At 37.0% G+C, this 19911-nt stretch overlaps 1 protein-coding gene across 3 annotated transcripts in view; it reads left to right on the plus strand.

Moving 5' to 3' along the window:
- Positions 1–19911, plus strand: part of PRTFDC1 (phosphoribosyl transferase domain containing 1) — a 48757-nt gene that overhangs the window by 17743 nt on the left and 11103 nt on the right. For all 3 annotated transcript variants that reach the window (XM_021388038.1, XM_021388039.1, XM_021388037.1), the window contains exon 4: positions 9166–9231. In XM_021388038.1, coding sequence (XP_021243713.1) covers positions 9166–9231 — 66 coding nt within the window. The remainder of the gene's footprint in view (positions 1–9165; positions 9232–19911) is intronic.

The raw sequence follows: 19911 nt of genomic DNA on the forward strand, positions 1-19911 counted from the left end.
TGGGGCAAAATTAATTAAAAGAAGCCTGAGGGTTCTAATTTTCCCAAGGAATTCTATGACTCTGTTCTACTGGCATCTCTTAAATGCTGTTTCTTAAAACAGATCATAGCATGTGTGATGTTCAGGCAGTGCCACACCTCAGGGATGCTGTAAGGCGTAAAACAAAAGGGTTACTGTAAAGGAATATAACAATAACAAGAAGTGCTGTGTTACTGCAGTGCTTATTAGTGTGACAGATACAAAATTCGTTTCCCTCTTCCTTTGATAAACAGAAGTTTGAATATTTAAATAGAGAAGAAATACTAGAAAATAACTTTGCAAGAAAACTGGCAAAGGTTTTGTGTTGTCTGAAGTTTCCAAGTAGTCACTAGCCAAGGGACTAAACGTAATGGTATGAAAGAGAGCACTACAGAACTGTAATAGCTATAATAGTCAATTGTACACTAGGCTTCAGTTTGCTGGGAGGGATTAGGCATTTGGGGGTTTTATCAGTCTCATCTCTTGAGAATTTGCTTAAACTTGCCTATCTGTTGTTTCAGCCCATTGCTATTTGACAGATTTGAAGGTTTTTCTCCTAGCTTCCTTTTATCATCAAATCCTAGAAGCTGCTGAAAGTCAGGGTCAGGAGGTTGGCACTTTGTGCTCAGTCTAGATAAAGCTGTTTTCTCCTGTCCTATCAGAAGCTCTCGGTGTTTTTAGTACACTACTAACACTACTAACTTGCTGTACTTTTTTTTCGCACTTAATTTACTTTTCTGTGCTACTTTTCAGCAGAATTAGAAGCATGGGATAAGTTGGTACATGTGGATCTGGTAGTGTCCCACATGGCATACTGATACTAGGAAATGTGACTCCTAGTCCTGCTGCTGTAATGCTCGTGTATGTAATGATAAACAATAATTGGGTAAAAGGTAGATACTCTACTTACTATAGACTTAAACCAACAGTGATCTTGCCTTGCTGAGTACAGTACAGTGGACCACAGCTTGCTTGTTGTCCTTTATGATTTCTGCATTGCCGTGGCATAGTAACAGGAGGTCTCCCTACAGTCTTTAGCTCATGGCCATCTTCTGAGAGCTGAGGAAGAAAAGAAGCCCGAGTCACCTATGCTGTGACCTTGGGCTTTCATGTGGGCTGTAATACCCCTTGGCAGTCCTAAATGAGTGCCTGAGTAGGATTAAGGCAGTTCTGGCAGGCATGGTTCCTGAATTGTTCTTTTTCCAATAAGTTTTAGATTTGATTTGACTCCCATCTCTATAGATTCTGTGGGCTGTGTAGTGGTCTGAATCTCATGTTGACTGAACAGCCCTATGCAATTGTGCCTTTTCTCTTCCTGATGTTTTATTTCGATTTTTTAAATGTTCTTTTACGGAATTAAAAAAAAAGGTTAATAATACAAGAAAGCCTAGCTAACCTGGGATTTGAAGATATATTGTGTTTTTATTTTATGTACATTTTATACATTTATCTACATTTAAAAAAAAATTAGTATTACGCATTCTGAATTTCAGTTCTTGCTGATCTTTTTAAGCATGCAGGTGCTGCTTGTGGCATATGGGCATATGTGATGCTACAAAAGTACTGCTTCATTGTTAAACAAAATAACCCCCTGAACCAATTTAGGCAAATGAATAAAACATAATTGCTCAACCAGAAAGCAAAATATGATTTATTGTTTTATTTGTCTATAATCTTTATTAACCAAATTAACTGATCTAAATTCTGTTGCCATTTATAACAGCTTCTCTGGCAAAGGTGCTTTATGTTCATGCCAGTATAACTGGTGTTCAAGGATTTTAAGGAGCGTTATATCTGCAATAAAACTGCAGGGCTAGATCGTGTATGTACTCACGTTTAGAACTGATTCTTTATTTGAAAATACTTGAATATTTCTTAGTTTTGTATATCTACAGAACTTAGTAATAAATGGAAATATGGTGTTGAACACATGCATCCAGCAGAGAAAAAGTATGTGTATATAAATAAAACCCACCCACCAAGCCACACTGTAAAGAATTTACATCTTTTAGTATTTGTCCTGGGCAAATAAGTTCTCAGTTACAGATGTAATCTGTATTTACCTTGTATGTCAGTTCATCTTTGCTAATGTCTGAGAGTACACATGAGAGAGATCAATTCCAAATGCCTTGACCAGGAGGTGAAAAGCTTCCATGGCAGTATCTGCTTTATTAGATATCAGAGGATCTCCATGGAAGCCTTTTGTATGACAGATGAATTTTTAGTGCCTACTAAATCATGCTTGCTTCCAGATACCTTACCTTCTTTGGATTAAAAACAAAAAATGCATACAGGAGTCCTGGTATACAGGAAATTACTGAATGTGTGAGCAGATGATTATAAGCAATCCAATTTATTAAGCTTAATAAGTTACTGTTATCCTGAAAGTTAAGCTGAGGGATCTACCTTGCTTTACAGCAGGGAAGAAGCTTATACGTGTGCTACCACATTAGCTAGTGAGGAGTAGTACCTTGCTGCAAGCAAGTTCATTGTTTATGTTTCTCTGTCCAAAGCCTGCTTTCTCACTGCACAGCTCTGGCCTTCCCTGGAACTGGATAGACAAGCCTAAATTTGAAGCTCTTCCAAATCTGTGTGATAGAGCTTTTTGTTTAGGAATAAAAACATAGAGGAAAAGAATAAGAAATAAGTGGAATTAATCATATTGTAAATGTAAGCATAGAGATGTAAAGGCATGTCTTACACTGTAGTGACTGGAGCTCAGATAGTAAATTTAAACTTGTACAGGTGTATCTATCTCAGGTTATGCTGGCAGTAAGATGGGAGTCGGTGCAGCATTGTTAGTGGTATAGTTGACAAGCAGGTCAGAACGGCTTTGTAGCATCGACTTCAAGGCTAATGGAGATATGCAAAACTGTCAGTGCTTCAGGTATAAATGTGCCTTTACTGTTACTGTGCGATAAACGGTGTCTGGCAGTGTATGCCAGTTTACTGTATTTCTAGTTGGTTCAGCATCCTTTCTCTGTTTACAAGGTATTTAAAGCACCTCCTACAAATCCATCAGTGACCTGGCACCGGATTGTTTTGAATACGGGTGTGCCCTGGAGGTTGCAGTCTACCTTTGGTGCACATTTGTTTCTTGGTAAGGGAAGGTATGCTTTCCAGTCTTTACCAGGAATGATCCGTATCACTCCCATTCACTTGCACAACCTTCTGCTTAGCAGGACTTACTAGCTGTCCTCTGAATGTTGCTAATTAATCCTAGATAGTCCTCCTAGTTTCCTACCATGAAAACTATGACACTTCATGTTCTGACCTACACTCTCGAGGTCCTTTGTTCTTAGCTGTTATTCTTCAGAGAAAGAAACCCAAAATGGAATCAGTTCAAGTGTGTGTTGCTTGTAAGTATGGTACTTCGTGTATCATGACTCCACTGATGTTCTTCTTCTGATGATGTATCGAGGATGATTTCATAGCTTGTATTTTATATGTTTATATGCTTGACTTTACCCACCAGTCAAAATATGTTCATAAATGATGTGGATATCATACTGATACTTCTCAGACCAATATATTTGTATACTTGCAGCACTTCTGAGGAGGCAGGCTGCAAAGCAAGCAAGTTCCGTACTAGGAACTTGGATGTCTGCATCCAAACTGGAATATCAAAAATTTCATTTTAATTATTATGTTTGTGACAGAAGTGATATAGCATGGTCATGTAGCAAAAGATAATATAATTATCAAACAGTACATAATTGCAAAGCAGAAGTCTTTATAATTGCAGATACATCTATCTACATTCTGCAAATACCTACAATTAGTTTCTGCATTGCTGTTTTTTAAATGGAGAAGGTCTGGCTCTATTATGAATCAGTTTGCTCCAGTTAAGTCACATAGAAGTAATAATTTTCTATTTAAAGTTATGTGAGAGACGTTGCTTCAGTTTTGAAGGATATGAACTGGGAAGTATACTCTTGTCATATCTGCTTCTGTTTTCATCTGAGTGCTATGTTTTCTCTTAACTGAAAAACATATCTGTAATATATGTTAATTTTATGCCAAAGTATATAGTTCTGCTTGTGTTTTCTGCTGTTTTCAATTTCAGTTTCAGCAGTCTATTTTAGCCATTGCCTTCCACACGGCCATGCCTCTGAAACTCTGTATCTGTTTCATAAGTCAGCTGTGTCCATGTGAGGTTTCAAAATATCTGGTTTTGTACCAAGAATTTTGTTCAAATCCTCATCATTTGTTACCCAGGTAAATGTCATCTCCCCTTTGACTTCAGTGCCATCCACCTTGTTCCCTCAGTGCCATTCAAAATGTAGCTATTGCTATTGCCTTTATAGGAACTGTTACACATCCAGCTCAGCTGCTATCCTTTCTCTGGTATCAAACACAAATTATTGCTTTACTGAGACTCTTTAAGACTCTGTTTTTCCAGATCATGAATCCCACACAAATGAAATTCAATTGTTTTTGATAATCAGTGTGTAAACCCTATGGGTAAATTTATATTTATAATCTGAGAAGTTTGGACTGTAGAGTCCTATTAATCATCCTATATAATATTTTTGAAAAAAAATCTGCAAAGACTAGTTTGGTTGCTAATATTTTTTCTTGACATGCAGAGAGAAATACTAGATTGGTTGTATCTTTTGATGTCTCTCCTCAAATATACTTCATCCAGATTAAAACCAAACCTTTGAGTAAACACGCAAGCAAATTATCCTGTATTAGTACCAAGGGGAATTGTGTTAAATGTTTGTGTGAGGGAGATCCTAAGTGGGTAGTTCAGGATGTTAGTAGTGGAAAGTAGTCAAGATCATTACTTCTTATATGCCTGCAGTAAATGTGATTGAAAATAATTTCTTTCTGAGTGCTCAGTGAGGTTTATAGGATGAAAATATTGATCTCACTCTACTGAGCTGGGATTAATTTCACCTAACTTCAGATGTCTGAAAATTAGACATCTAGGTGTGAATTATTTGCTGTAGATTTCCCATGTGGTGAAATAGAGCGTTTCCTTGATCTATCTGGCTTCCACCAGTGATTGTGAAGGGAGCCCAAGATGAGTTTCATAGATTTTGGCTTTCAGATGTCTAAATTAGGGACAAGGTAATTCTATCTTTACTGAAGATGATGGGTGACCCTGTGAGCCTAGCAGTAGCACGTATCACGTGCTGTTAATGACAGCCTTAATGGGGAGGCCTAAGTGAAAGTGTAGACTGAACTCTGCTCCGTGTTAGTGGATGTGTAGGACAAGCCTATTGGTGAGCTGCCCTGATGGTCGCATTCCTTTGTTTTGCCAATGAATTTTAGGTAGAAAAAAAGAAATCACATTTCTTCCCAAGAAGTTGCCTATGAGTTGTGCAAACTATAGTAACTATATGTGTGATTGGTGTGATAATGCCTTTGTATCATTTTGTAATTTGATTACGCATTTAAACTGTAAACTGTTAGAACTACTTTTTTTTTTTTTTTTCCCGTGGTTAAAGAATCTTTGTTTCACTGAGCCCAGTATTAATGTACTCCAGATTCTGTTTCTTTAGCAGAGTAACAGATGTTCACAGTTTGGTGCAATTTTCAGATGAGCAATGCTGTTTATAATAAATTTTCCTGAGACCACCCAACTCATTTCACTTGTAACTTGAACTGTATCCAAGCGTTGATCTCAGGAGATGTAAGTGAGATGCAATAATTCTGTGCCTCACCCAGTTCAAAAGACATGACTTAGTATAGATGGAATTTAAATATCTATACTTCCAATCAACATAGAAAGTCAAAGTTTTATCTCGCATGCTGTGAAAAGTGGAGTTGGAAATAGCAACATTCTAACTTTCACTCATTCATAGGATGTGAGGATGCATAATGACAAGGTCTGTGGGAAATAATATCAGAAAACAAAGATGAACAGGTGAGAAAACATAACATAGCAAGTAGAACAACTCCATTGAAATTTATCACGAAAAAAATGCAGATTTATTAAATGCAGAATAAAGAGAAACGTATTAAATACAGCACGTGAGGAGATGTAGGGATAGCACAAAATGCATCGTGATTTGTTGAGAACAAGGGCAATGCATTATTTGCTGCACAGACAAAACCGCAGTGTGGTTTTGAGATGTGTATCTGGAATGTTATATTTAGTCTCAGGCATTTAACAGCAAAAATCGTGTTGATAGCAGTTAAATATGTTAGAAAGCAAATACTGAGGAACTTTGGGATACTGAAAGTAAACTTTAATTCATGTCTTTGCATTTATTAGAAGCCCTGTAGAGTCAGTCGTATCAGTTGTGTGAAAGTATGGAATGTCTCCCAAAGGGAAAGAGGAGCGCTGAATGGCTTGAGAGTGCGAAAATTAAACAAACAGTTCTGAATTGGCTACAAGAGGTACTGAATGAATCAGTAGATTTCTTTTTTTTTCCCTGACATTTATTGTGCTTGATACTTAACATTTAGTACAGTGTTATTTTGAGATTATAAACTGAGAACTCAGGAAAAAGCTCTGTGAGGTTCCTATGGCAACCATAGTGTGCACATTCTCTGTATGAACGTTGCAATTACTCTACTGTGACATTGTGTTATTGAGACTTGCTATTTGGCAGGTATGTATTTTACTCTGAATTAATTGATAAATTTAGACATGGTTCTAAATGGTATTAAAGTCAATGAAACATTTTTTTCTAATAGAATAACTACCGTGTGATGCTAGACATTATTCCGTATTTCTTGAAAGCATCTTGTATGGAGCATTCCGAGATGCATTTCTGATGGTGTTGAGGCACAATGAGCACTCTGCCCTGTCCTCTGATGGCGATCATTCTCTGGTGCTCTGGCACAAGGATTTTCCTAATGATGTGTAGTTGTGTCACAGCCACCAGTGTGCAAATACCCGGACTACGGGATGCTCTGATCCCCTGCCTCTCAATGGCTTTTGTGTTTGCTTAACTGCTTGCCAGCAATAAAGTTGCTATTTAAGCATCTTCCTTTCAGCTGAAGCCAGAAATACCAAATGCAGAGGAAACAGTGTTGCTGTGAAGACTGCTGAAAGAGATTTTTTTTTTTAATTAAAAATAAACAAATTCATTAATTGCTATACCTCACTGGTCTTTTTTTCTTTTTTTTTTTCATTTTCTTTCTTTTTCAACTAGCAACTAAAGCCAAACTTTCCCTTTCAACTGCTGTGTGTTGGTTGTTACCGAAATTCCAGCCTTTCTCATTTGGAAATGAAAAAATATTTTGTCACTGCCTTGGTTACACATGCTGTGATAGATATTAGAATCTGCTTTTTACAGTCTAATACTACTCTTGACCTGAATATGTCCCTGACTTTTGAAGAATGACCTGGCCTGCTCTACAACAAAAGGCCTATGCTTTTAAGGCTTAAATGTTCCCTGCCTCTACTTATTATTTAGTTTTAAAATAATCTTCTGAGGAATCAGTTGCTTGCTTTGTTATTTTTCTGTTATTCTTTGCAAAAATATGAGAAATGTTGAAATTTATATTAGAAGACATATGGATGTAACTCGCATTCCAGCTCTAGCTCTGTTTCCCAGGAAACGAATCAGAACAGCATGAAAAACATCTAGAGCTCCTAGATCCACTGCAGAAAAAGGGAAGACAGGGCTACATACTGTCTTCTAAGGCAACGACTGCTATGGATATGCAAAGCTGTGGTGCAGGATTTTTTAATGAGTGGAATTGGAGCAAAAGCAAAGTCTTTTGGTGGGTCTGCAGTATGCAAACCTGGAGAAATTCTCCTCTGGGCCATGCTGCAAGCATTGCTTACAGTTACCTAGGAAGGCTGCTGAGGCCGTGCATGGCTGCTGGGGTTGTAGGATTGCTAGTGACCGTGTGGCTGCTGAGGTGCCTTTAAAAGCCCTGGGGTTCTGCCTGGGCTGGGAGCACTGGCAGGTGCAGCTCCCACCTGCGCATGAGAAGTGCAGAGGTGTGAAGCTGGAACCGTGCCACCCTGCTACAAACCCTGCACTCCACCAGGAAATCCTCACCTACCTCAGAGCTTCTGCTGTCTCACTGTTTATTTTTGAAAAATAGTTGACTTCGGAGCATTGGGTTTATTTATGAAACAAAAAAGCAAGTATATTCAGAAGCTGCATTTTCAGCAGTTGTTCGTAATGGTAAAGCTTATTAGTTATTAGTGAACTGCAGGGTCATGTTGTGGTACTGCAGCTATTAATAAAACTGGACTAGCCCTATCTCCTTGTGGGTAGGGAGATAAGATTAGCACATGCACCAATTTCTCAAAAAAACCCACATTAATTATACTTAATTTTGCTCTCGCTTTCTTTGCAAAATTCATACAGACTAGCTGTGACTATGTATTTTCTAATTTGCTACCTCCTTTAAGTTGTGTGCTGGTGTTAATGAATTTGACTAGAGCTAATCTGAGAATGTTCCATCAGAACTGACTTCAACTGGAAATGTCTGTAAAACAAATTTATCTAAAGAAAAAGTGTTACTGAGGGTTGGTGGGTTTTTTTTTTCTGTAAATACCTTTTCTAGTAGGAAAATCAAAGGGTACTATTCTGCTGGGATAAGTTCAATCTGACTGATTGACAGTATTTTGGTCCCTGACCTCAGGGACTTTATGTTAGTAGGAAAAGCAAAAATAAAACTCTTGAAACTGTATGGTCATACACATCTACACTGTAACTTTTCTTCATAGAAAATGATAACTGCAAAACATTTTCCATGAAAAACCCTGAATGGATTTCTTCTCTAATAGCTGGGTTATCTGTGTGAGTGACAGACAAAGGCACATTTGGGCTGTGTTTATAAAAACTGTTCCGAAAAAAGAATGTACTTACAGATGTTTTGTCCAATGTTGGGACGCACCTGTTTTCTTGTTTTGGAAGGGACAAATGTGTTGCTCTACACTTTTCATGCTAAGAAAGAGCAAGCAAAGGAACATCACTTATTTAAAAAAAAAAGAAAGATACAATACTTTCTAGTTCAGTAAATCCTGAAGCTTGATCTTAGTGTTAATACAGTCAGGAGATGGTAGAAGCCACAGGAATTAATGTCTTTCTGTCATACATCAGTGCTAATAATAATTTGAGAATACCGGTATCCAAGACGGTGAAAGATTCAAAAAATGTTAATATTTTTATGCTTCTATTTTATACTGTTACATCCACTTTCAAAGCTTTGTCTTTTTTCTTTCAGAATGATCAGTCTATGCAAGATATGCAGATAATGGGAGGAGATGATCTTTCAAAGCTGACTGGAAAGGTTTGTTAATTTTAAAATTCAGAAAGTAAATACATCCACTGTAAGTGGTTGAGAAAAGCTGTGTGATTTTGCACATGAACTGTCAGTTTCAAGACAGACACTAATACTGCAATCAAAGAAATATATTCATCTCCGCTGAATTGCTGTAATGCCATTGCTTTCAGATTGCAGATGCCTCCAAAGGTCAGACGTGGCCCCTCCATCCCAGTAACGTAGGGATTTGCCGAATAGTTGCACATATACCATCACTGATACTTTGGGCAAAATTGGTGCTGGAATGTCTCCCCAGGGCCTGTTTGTGTTCTGAGCCTTGTATTTTCTACCCTTGGAGGATGCATGCAAGCAAAGTGCAGTTTGAGATCCCTGTCGAATTCAGCATATGGGGAGTTTAAGATAATTTTGCCTGCTGTACAAAGTGCAGCAGTGGTACCTTTCACTCAGCTAATCAAATGGGATTTTTTTTTATTTCAACATCAGGCAGTCTGTATGACTGAATTTGCCTTGCACTGTGATTGAACACTGTGGTAATGAAATGGAGTGGTTTGAGCCAGTGAAAAGGCTATTTTCATCCAACCATGATAGCACAAAGCAGTGCTTTGAAGAGGAAGGAAGGCTGATTTCATTAGGCAAATGGTCTATGTGGAAAATGGTCAGAAATGGATTCTTTACTTATGCATTAAGGCAACATAATACTGGTTTTGTTATTTGTACTGTACGTGCAGTTACTTTTGTATTAGTTGGCACTAAATAACATCGTTTTCTTCAAAGCACTCAAATGTAGCTAACACTAGATATCTCATTTGCTTCGTTGTACTGTAGCACACACAAAAAAATAGAAAAACTAAATTTTGAATATTTCATTAATATTAAATAGGTTTTGATGCAGCTTCAATAAAAAATACTAGTATTCTCAGAATGTCTTAGTGATAAGCATGTCCTCAGTTTACACTTCTAAATTCTGATGGGTGGGTGTTTTTTGCAAAGTATCATGAAAGCGTTCATCATGTTCTTGTGAAATAGTAATTCATTTGCTGCTCTCTAATATCCAGTCGCTGGAGTAACCTGTTCTTCTATGATGGCTTTGCATATGTTTCTCTACTTCACAGAAGAACTGTCAGTGCACCTATAATTTCTCCTTTCCAGGTAGTCCAAGCCCTTTCTTATCTTCTAGGCCAGCTTCTCTTTCTCATCTTCCAATGCCAAATTTTCTTGATGAGACCCTGGTGAGACAGATCCTGGTTTCAGCTATTTATACCTGTTCCAGATACAGTCTGTCTAGTGTAATCTGAATTCTCTAGGGCAAAATATTACTTTCTGTATTGGGACTTTTGTGTATTTATGTGTGCGCATATATGTGTGAGAGAGAAGGAAAAATTTAGCCCAAATAGTTCTGCTCTTGCCAAAAATGAAGCACAGTGTTTCCTTATATTGAAAATCCTGGTGACCTTTTCTTGTTGGCGCTGCCCGCCTGCTCCCAGGTTTGGAGCAGGGACATAAGATGTGGCTACTGGGAAGCTAGAAGAAACGTGGTGAGAAGGCCAAAAAGCAGTAATATTTAGGATTGTGTTGGGTAAAGAGACTGGGATCCTGGGTAAGTAAGGATGTTCTGATTTGGGAACCACAGTGGTGGCTGATCAGGGATGAAGCCCCATGTTGGAAGCTGGGTGCAGAGAGGCAGGAAAGGAGGGTGGGATGGGATGGAAAAGGATGTGGTCAGACTTGCTGAAAGGGCGTGAACTGAGGTTGTTTGTATGTGTGGTTGTCTCTTTTGGTGGGTGAACAACTAAATTGCATTTTCACTAAAAGATGTGAAAATGGGGTTTCCTTAAGACTTATTTTACCGATTGCAGATCTGAGCAAGGCTTGAGCTCAAATGCTCAGACTTGTGCATCTAAAGTTGGATATACGAAGGAGTAGCCTTATGTCCACTGATGCCAAATCCTCCATCTGTTGTTGACTTTAGAAATTAGTGGAAGTATTTAGCACGTTTTACTAATCAGTCATTTGTGGACTGATTCAGAGCCTCCAACAGTCAGTGTAAATCTTTCCCTGAAGTGTGTTTTAGTACCTTAGTTTAGCTCCTGGCTTTTAAAACTGCTGGCTTTAAAGTCACTGGATGAATTAGTGGAAGACTTAAGGGTGGAATTCAACTTTCCTGCTTCTAAGTCAGCTAAATGCTTCTGACTTCTTGGAATACTTATTATAGGAAGATTGTAATTATACTGAAAAATTAATATGCCAGGTTAAATCATATTCGATTAATAATCATAGAAAGTGTTTTCTAAAGTGCCTCTAAGTTCCATTAACTTTTTGTAAGACTCGAGACCAAAAATAACTTCAACAGTTCTGAAAACTACAGACAAAAGATTCTGATATTCAGATCTTAAGTCGTTCTTCATTAAGTAATAATACCTTGAACCATGGCTATCCAATAATCTTAGTGAAAAGCTAAATCATTTTTTTGTGTTACTTATCGCTGGAAAAAAAAGATTATTGAGTATAATTATGAACATGCTATTCTGTAACAATGCTCTTTTTCTGAGAAAGCTTAAAGAAAGCTAAACTTTATTTAAAGAAAATTTAAAAGCAGCAGTTAAGGATAAAAGCTCTTTGGAAGGAAGAATCCCTCCTCTGTACCTCTATAGAACATGCTCTTGTTTTGAAACTATTAAAAGCCGAGAAAAAAAAAAGTATAACGATCCAAATCATGAAAAAGAGAAGTATTAAGACAGAGAAGGAGGAGAGTTAGCACAGAGGCCCAAACTACCTGAAAAGAAGTAATCCACAATTTGAAATTCTTATGTGAAGAAGGTCACAGAGGCAAAAATTAAGATTTCAGTGGTATGAATTATCAATGAGGGTACTTGAAAAATGAGTCCTGATACAGCTCCAATGCTTTGTAACTATTCATTTCTATGCAGAAAAAATATATTTTCAATCTCCTTTAATGTTGAAAGAGATGAACATAAAATTTCTCAGTAGCTGATTTCATAGTTAGGTAGCTGCTTAGCTTTCAATTGCTCTGTAGTTAAACTGTTCATTTGGGTAAAAATTACCATGAATGTTTGTAAAGATGAATAAATTTTGAAAACAGGAGGTAATTAGTAACTGCACAGAAAACTAGAGGTGCTGTTTCAAAGTGAGATGGTAATGAAAATTTAAGTAGATTGAGTAAAAGAATGAATAATATAATAATGTTTAGTATTAATACTGTAAACATACTTTATAATGTAGTAATGATTCATAACATTTAAAAGTATTTGTGGCATTTAAACAAAATAAACTTTAAAACAGAAATTTTAGTAGATCCAGCTGTACTAGTGTTGTAAATTATCATTACCATTTACCTCCTATATGTACGTGTGGGGTTTTTTTTCTTAATATACTGTAAATTGCTTTGGGTTTGTGTCTTTGTTGAAGGAAAATGGAATTATAATTTTAATCTGATATCCAGAACTGTGGCAGTTATGGAGATCAGAGAGAATTAATCCCAAGAGTTTTGGAGCTGGTTACATAGTCCGAAGTCTCCCCTGGCAGAAGTTATTCTGCATCTCATTCCAAATGTAATATGTCCTCTAACCTTTAAAAAGGTTCCTGTACCATTTCAACTTGTCTCCATGTAAATGAAGTACATTAGACAAAATTACAAACTTACCATTTTAGAAGTACATATTCATTTAGTTGGGATAATATATTTATTTTCAAAATTATATCAATATAATTATATAATAGTGACTATTTGTATGTAACAGAGAATTGTTTGTTAGGTTACCAAGAACTTCTAATTAAAACAGACTAGCTACCTAGTTAGTATGATACAGTCATGGAATCCATGAATTCCTGATGTTCCAGCTGTCTGTAACATGGATCAATCTTTATGTTATTTTTGGAAGACTGTTTCCCTTATTCATGCTAAATACATCATGTTGACAGCCAGTGGTTTGGGCATTTTTGGAGAAAAGTAGAAAGTAATAGATTAAAACAAATAATGAAGGCTAATATCTTTTATTCTCTGGGTGCTTCATTGCATTAGTTTAAGCATTTCATCACTGTTGCGATGCTCTTCTAAAACAACTGATCAGCTCTTGTTAAGAGGAGGTTTCACTCAGGGGAAGGTGTCCACCATTCGGCAGTGGACACTTCCTTTTGGCAGGATATGTCTTAGCAGATCTCTAAACTTCCTTTATATACATCTCTCCTAAATAAATATATCCATTGCCCACCATTTTCCTGCCCCATTTTTCATATGAGAATATGGTCCTGGAGCATAGCAGTTTCTCTCTTATGACTTATGTCTCTCATTTCTTCTCTTATTTTACACATAATTTTCTCTGTTTGTCATAGATTGTAACAAATTCTGAGTTGTTTCTTTAGCGTTCTCTTAATTATGTTAGCGTTTCAATGTCGAATAAAGGATCCATGTGGCAGCTGTGTAACATAAAGTTTTATTCTCTAGATTTAAAATATATATTTTTCTCTCCTTTAGCATTCCAAGTTTGTTTCCTAGAGTTCTGTTGTTTCTATATTTACTATTATTTTTTTCTCCTTCAGTATTAACTGCCTTGACAGCAGTTACACTCTCTCTCCCTGTATGCTTTCCCTCTGGAATAATGCGCATAACTTCACAGCAAAAAATAATGGCATGAGAGATTGTTTATATGACAATATTTTAATGACACAAGAGACAATTCATGTGACAGTGAAGGTATGCAAAATCCATTGTACACTTCTGCAGTTGTCTTGTCCCTCAGTTATCCTTACCTCTGTGTATCTTTACATCTGTATGTTGTACTGTATTCGTATCATACATTCAGTCTTGCCTTTTTCATCTTTTCGGAGGATGATTTTGTGAATTTTGGAATATCTCACGTCTTTTGTACCTCTGCTTAGCTGCCATCTTAAGTCACTTTTGTGTTCCATTCTGTGTTTTTTCTTAGATCTTACACTGTCTATTCTTCTGATGATTGCCATCCTTAACTGCTTTTTCCACAGCAAAAGGCACTCTGTATTATGTTCAAAGTCAATCACCCTTCTTTGCACTTCCTTCTCAAGTAATCTGCTCTACTATTCATCATTACTTACTTTTTTGATGTTGTTCTGAAAGAAAGGAAGTATAGCAAAAACTTCCCATACTTTCTATCCCATTTTTCACATGGGCTCTGTTGTCCCACTTGCCTTTACATCATATGAGTTCATAATTCTGTTGATTTCACCTGTGCCAAAAAGATACCCTTCCAATTTCGTATTACTGAAAAATTATACATTTTCCTTCAGGTAAGAGTAAAGAAAGTGTGATTTATTCTTGCATTACCATTAGAGTGATTGCTCTAAGTCTTATGCCCAACAAGCATGCTGTAAAGCTGACTGCATGTGCTTGTGCAACCTTCTACAAGGTGCTCTCTGAGAACCCAAAGTCAATCACTGCCTGTCAGCATTCCCTCCACTGTGTCTCCCACTCCTTTAAATCTGAGCGACTCAGCCAGTTGTACAGGCTTTAAGCAGCTGGAGTCAGTATTCATAGACTCCTATCATGCTAACCAAGTTGCACTCAGCAGCAGCTGAGGCTGAATAAATTGAATTTCCCCCAAAAAATCATTTTTGAGATACAATATCTGTCATTGTAAGAATGCCATAGGCTGTGGATCACCTCAGCAGAAAAGAATAAAATCAGAAATTCGTGACCTTTTCTGGAATCCTATAGAAAGCTCCTGCTTAAATGTCTACATTCTCTGAAGTCTCTCATTACTTTCTACCATCTCAATGAGGTGTTGGAATATGTGAATTTCATTCCTGTGCATACTGTCAAATGATGTCAGTCAGCAGTCCTTATAGGTTCCCTTAGACCTCTTCACAGAGACTTTACCAATTATTGTTTAGCCTTTTCTTGCTGATGATTCTTCAGCTCTATGTCACTGCTTCTTCAAACCCAAGTTGTCATAAAATGTCTTGTTAAACTGGTACAACCTGAGTTTCCCCAAAGTACTAAGAAAGCTAGCGCTGTGCCTCTGATAGTCCTGCAAGGTAGGATGAGTAAGCTGATAATTACTTAACAATTCAGATTAAACAAACACATTATCAATTTATGTATCTTTTCATGGTATAGAGTACACATGAAAAGAAAGTGCCTTTAGAAATAATCCAAATGAAAATGCAGACTTCTGAATGGAGGTTGAACTAAAGGGAATGAAAATGTGCTATTTTGTAGCCCCCCCCAAAGCCACCCTTTTAAAAAAAAAAAAAATACAGATAGGCAAAAAGGGGTTGTATCTTTTCATTATTGTTATTATTTTTAAAAAAATCTTTTGTTGTTTTTTATGAATATACCCTTATCTGTGAAAGGAGATGTAAAAAATAAATCACCTTTTCCAGCATCTTTTTATTTATACATACTTTATAAGCTGGTATAACTAACAGTATGTTACATGTATCCTGAAGTAGTTTAAGTATAGTTCTATGCGGGAAGGGGAGGGGAAAGAACTTGGGGCACCAATGGGGATTTCCAGTGAAAGTATTTCCATCAGTCCCAATTTCCGTGTGTTTTCTACATTCAGAAGACCTCCATTACTGCCATGGTATATAAGATGAAAGGTCTGTCTACACTTGTGTTACATCTTCAGCAGCACTTAACTGGAATCTTACTAGGAAAGGATAAGTGAAACACAATTGGTACAGAGACTTTCTAAATCAGAGTTACATCCAGGCTATCATTCTGAGTAGATCCAGTGCTAGAATTGCTATCCCCATCTGTCTAATCCCTCAGTAATTCCAGGTATGCCTCTAATAGTCCTACAAGATCCTGCAGCAAAGAGTTTCATGTTTAAGATATGTGTGAAAAAGTTCTTCTTCCTTCTTTTAAGCTTGCTACCTGGTTACCTTCTGTGGGCTTTACAAAACGTATTGCAGCCCTTTTGAATCACTGCCTTAAAGTTCCACAAATGTTGCTATATTTATTTTCGTTTTTCTTTTTTTTCTTTCTTTTTCTTTCTTTATTTTTGTTTTCTTTTAAAGATGCAGGAGTACTATTATATTCTTATTTGAGCTACTGGATAATTTAGATTGAACGGTCTGACCCACCGATTTCTTCCATGTGGCTTTCTCTTTCTCTTTTATTTAGTTTCTCTTTTGAGCTACCAACTCTTTTGAAGTCTGCCATTAACAACTTGATGGAGAAGCCCCCAAACTTCAGGGGTGTTTTACCGACAGTTAGCTGTCATCTCTGCCTACACGTGAACCTCATTTGCCTATCTGAATTTGGTCAGCTTTTTGCTGACCACATTTTTGCTAACTGTTACCTTTTTTATCCTTTTGCTTACTAGATTGAGTTGCCTACCATTATCAAATTTATATTGCTATTTGTTGCGTGTTTGCCCATCGTCCAGTCATTACTTAAGCTTCTTTTAGATAAAGTAATCCACTGGGAGCCTGTTGTGAAGTAGTGGCGAGGATTTAAGGTAGAATTAACAACTGGAAATTCATATTAGACCAGTGGATATAGTTGGAAGAAAAAAAAATTCAAGTACACAGATCCTTCTGTTGGTCTAAGAAGAATCAGCAAACTTCAAGGTAAGCACAGATTAGCAGTAATTATTAATTAATTAATAAAATTAATTAAAAAATTAATTAATGTGGTAATAAGTTAGACAATTTGGGAGAAAAGAGTGATTGCCCTGCACGATCACCTGCCCTATGACCAAAGAGGCAGATAAAAATGTTAAGAATTCCTCTGAGCTAAAATAAGAGCAAATTATCAGCTGTGGAACATTGATAAATGAGTTGGAGGTCAGCTGCAGTGGAAGATTATAATGTGCCATAAACTCCATATTTCATCGACTCCGTGATTTCTACTGCATGCAGCAGTTGTGAATTTTTGTTCCCAGGCTCAGCTGTTGAAGGTATTTTGTGGTCTCTTTGAGGTTGTGGGCTGAGAGGTCAAAGTTCCTTTGTGAAAAATGTTCTCCCACTGGGAACTGGGCTGTTAATTAAATAAAAGCTATTACTTCCTGCTACAAACCCTACTTCACTGTAAGGTGTTTTTCCCAGGTCTGAAGTAATTTTACTTTTCTCAGTTTTCAGTTCTTTCTGTTTTTTAACAGCTTTTGGTTTTTAAAATGTGTATGCATGGTATTCTAATGATTTTGTACTGAGACATTTAAGGAGAATATAATTTGTTTGTGTACCTATCTGATTGTCTTGCTATACTTGCAGGGACTACGTTTGTCCTGTTAGCTGTAGTATTGCTTTAACTACTGTTGTTTACTTGATTATTTCAGTAGAGTTTCTGCTTTTCAGGAAATACTCTCTCTTTCTAAACTTACAACTGCATTTTCACTTATGAAAAAATTGTATTTGATACAAAGACAAATTTTCCCTCAAACACTTATTCACTAATTATTTCAAAGCATAAGATTTTTTTTTCCTTTGAAATTAAGCTTTTAAGTGGAACATAAAGTCAAAATCTAGGAAAAAAAAAAAGGTTATTCTTTTCCAGGAAGAAAAAAAGTAGTTTCCATTGAACTTATTACTGTCAGGCAGGAGTTATCCATGATCTCATTACTCTGCTTGGTCTTGTTAGCTGACTTTGTTCCATTTGTTATTGACCTGTGGGAAGGTAAACAATAGAAATGTATTGACTCAGGGCTGGAGTATTTTTCAGCTTATCACAAGTCAGGATTTTCCTTACGTGTGTTATAATGCCAGCCTACTTTCTAGCTGCGTATTAGCTCCTGTGGCATTGAAAGGCAGTAGACTACAGAAAACTGTTTCTCAATTTTATCAGATTTCCACTTTAATTTTTAAATTCACAAATGCATGGTGGTTTATAATAGAAGTAAAATTATGTCTTTTTGGTATGAGAGAGAAATTGCTGTTGAATACAGGAAGTAGAAATGAATGCTTCTTCATCACATATAACAGTAATATTGTCGAAAACTCTTGTGACAACCAATTTCTACAACCATCTAAAGAAGGATACAAGAGGAAATTTTATATTTGTGTAGATCCAGTTCACATTGCAAATATTATTTCTGCTCAGTGCAAATATCCATATGCAGAGTCAGAAATTGTGTGCACCCTGGTCACTCAGAAGTTGAGAATTTTAAGCTTTGCAGAAACCCTCTCCCTCTTGCATTTATAAAACACAATTAGAGCACATATTACACCAACCTACTACCTGATAGAAAAAGCTGTGATCACAGGACAAATCGCAGTCACTCATACCCGTCCTCAACCCATACTTGTCCTCCCCAGCCATTCCTCTGATCTGTCAGCAATGAAAGCTACTGATACTTGTGTAAGGACTCAGTGGAAAGGTGTTTCAATCTCTTTGAGTTGAGCCACTGTCCCTTCTTTATTTGGACTATGAGAAATATTTCCAGGATATATTTTAGAAATTGACTCACTGTAAGATATGTTGGAAGCATGACTAGATTTATGGACGTACTTCCATAGCTTGGATTGGTGAGAATGGCTCAGAAATTAAACCATCTTCAGTCTAGTCACTTTGTCAGTAAATATTCCTATTTCCTGTTCTTCAAGTTCCAAAAATAGATAGAAAATATCAAATGCATGCCAGAAGGCCAGATTACTTTTCATGTGGTTTCCTCCTCTGCAGCCACCACAGCTGTATCTGAAAGGACAAAACGGTCTTGATCTCTGTGGTATAGGAGCCTCAAACATATACATATACTTGGATAAAGACCTTTTCTTCGGCATCCTGTATTGTCACATCATGTGTCCAGCTGTCAGTTGCTGCAGTAACATCACAAGCTGATGAATTCTACCAGTCTCTTACCCCCCAGCTCATGGGTGGATTTCGTGGTGAAGCTGAATAAAGACTTGCTCATATCTGTGACCTTTCCCAAGGAATGCTGGATGTAGCCAGTTTTGCATTTAAGATGCTGGTGACATTACTGATAGTGTACTTAATTGTTTTATTCACTGCATTCTTCTTTTATCTTCTCCTATCCATCTGCTCAAGATCAATCAAATCCATTTCAACCATCTAACAGCTGTGGTTGTACATCACCACTGCCTGCTCTCAGATACTCTTGTGTCAAAACACTTCTTCCCATTTTGTTTCCTGCTACTCTGCAATGCCATCCCTTTCATGGAGCCCTCCAAGCAGTAGCCCACTTCAGCAGGAGAAAGGTAGAGGACAGGCAGCAGTACAGTCTGTTTCCCAGCACATCATGTTGTTTTCATGGAAATGATTTCTGGTGCTGGGGGATGGCAAACTACTATGAATGCTCTCAGTCACAAGCAAAAGTTAAATATGATGACTTTAGTCACAGTAAGCCTGCCTAATCAAAACAGGGATTAGTGTTATCATTCTCAACCATCAGGATGCCTGCTTACTAATATGTGTTTCCATATCTAAATATTTTATAGTGGCTTATCCACTACAAAGTTATTGCGTAAAGGGTGTCTCCAAAGCATAGAAAATACTATTTCATGTTTTGGCAATAATGAGAATGTGCATAATACAAACCAGAATGTCTGTGTTTCCTTAGCTAGACAGCTACCTGATTAAAGGGACTTTGAAAGAAACAAATCTCCCGATGTATGTAATTTGCAACTCTTGGACTCATTGAATCTGGGGAGGAAGTGGTAAGAATAACAGAACACTGGTTAGAGAATTTCAGAGTCCACCAGTATCATTCCTTCTCAAGATAATTAATCAGT

The sequence above is a fragment of the Numida meleagris genome, chromosome 2 (assembly GCF_002078875.1).
Source record: "Numida meleagris isolate 19003 breed g44 Domestic line chromosome 2, NumMel1.0, whole genome shotgun sequence".
NCBI lineage: Eukaryota > Metazoa > Chordata > Aves > Galliformes > Numididae > Numida > Numida meleagris.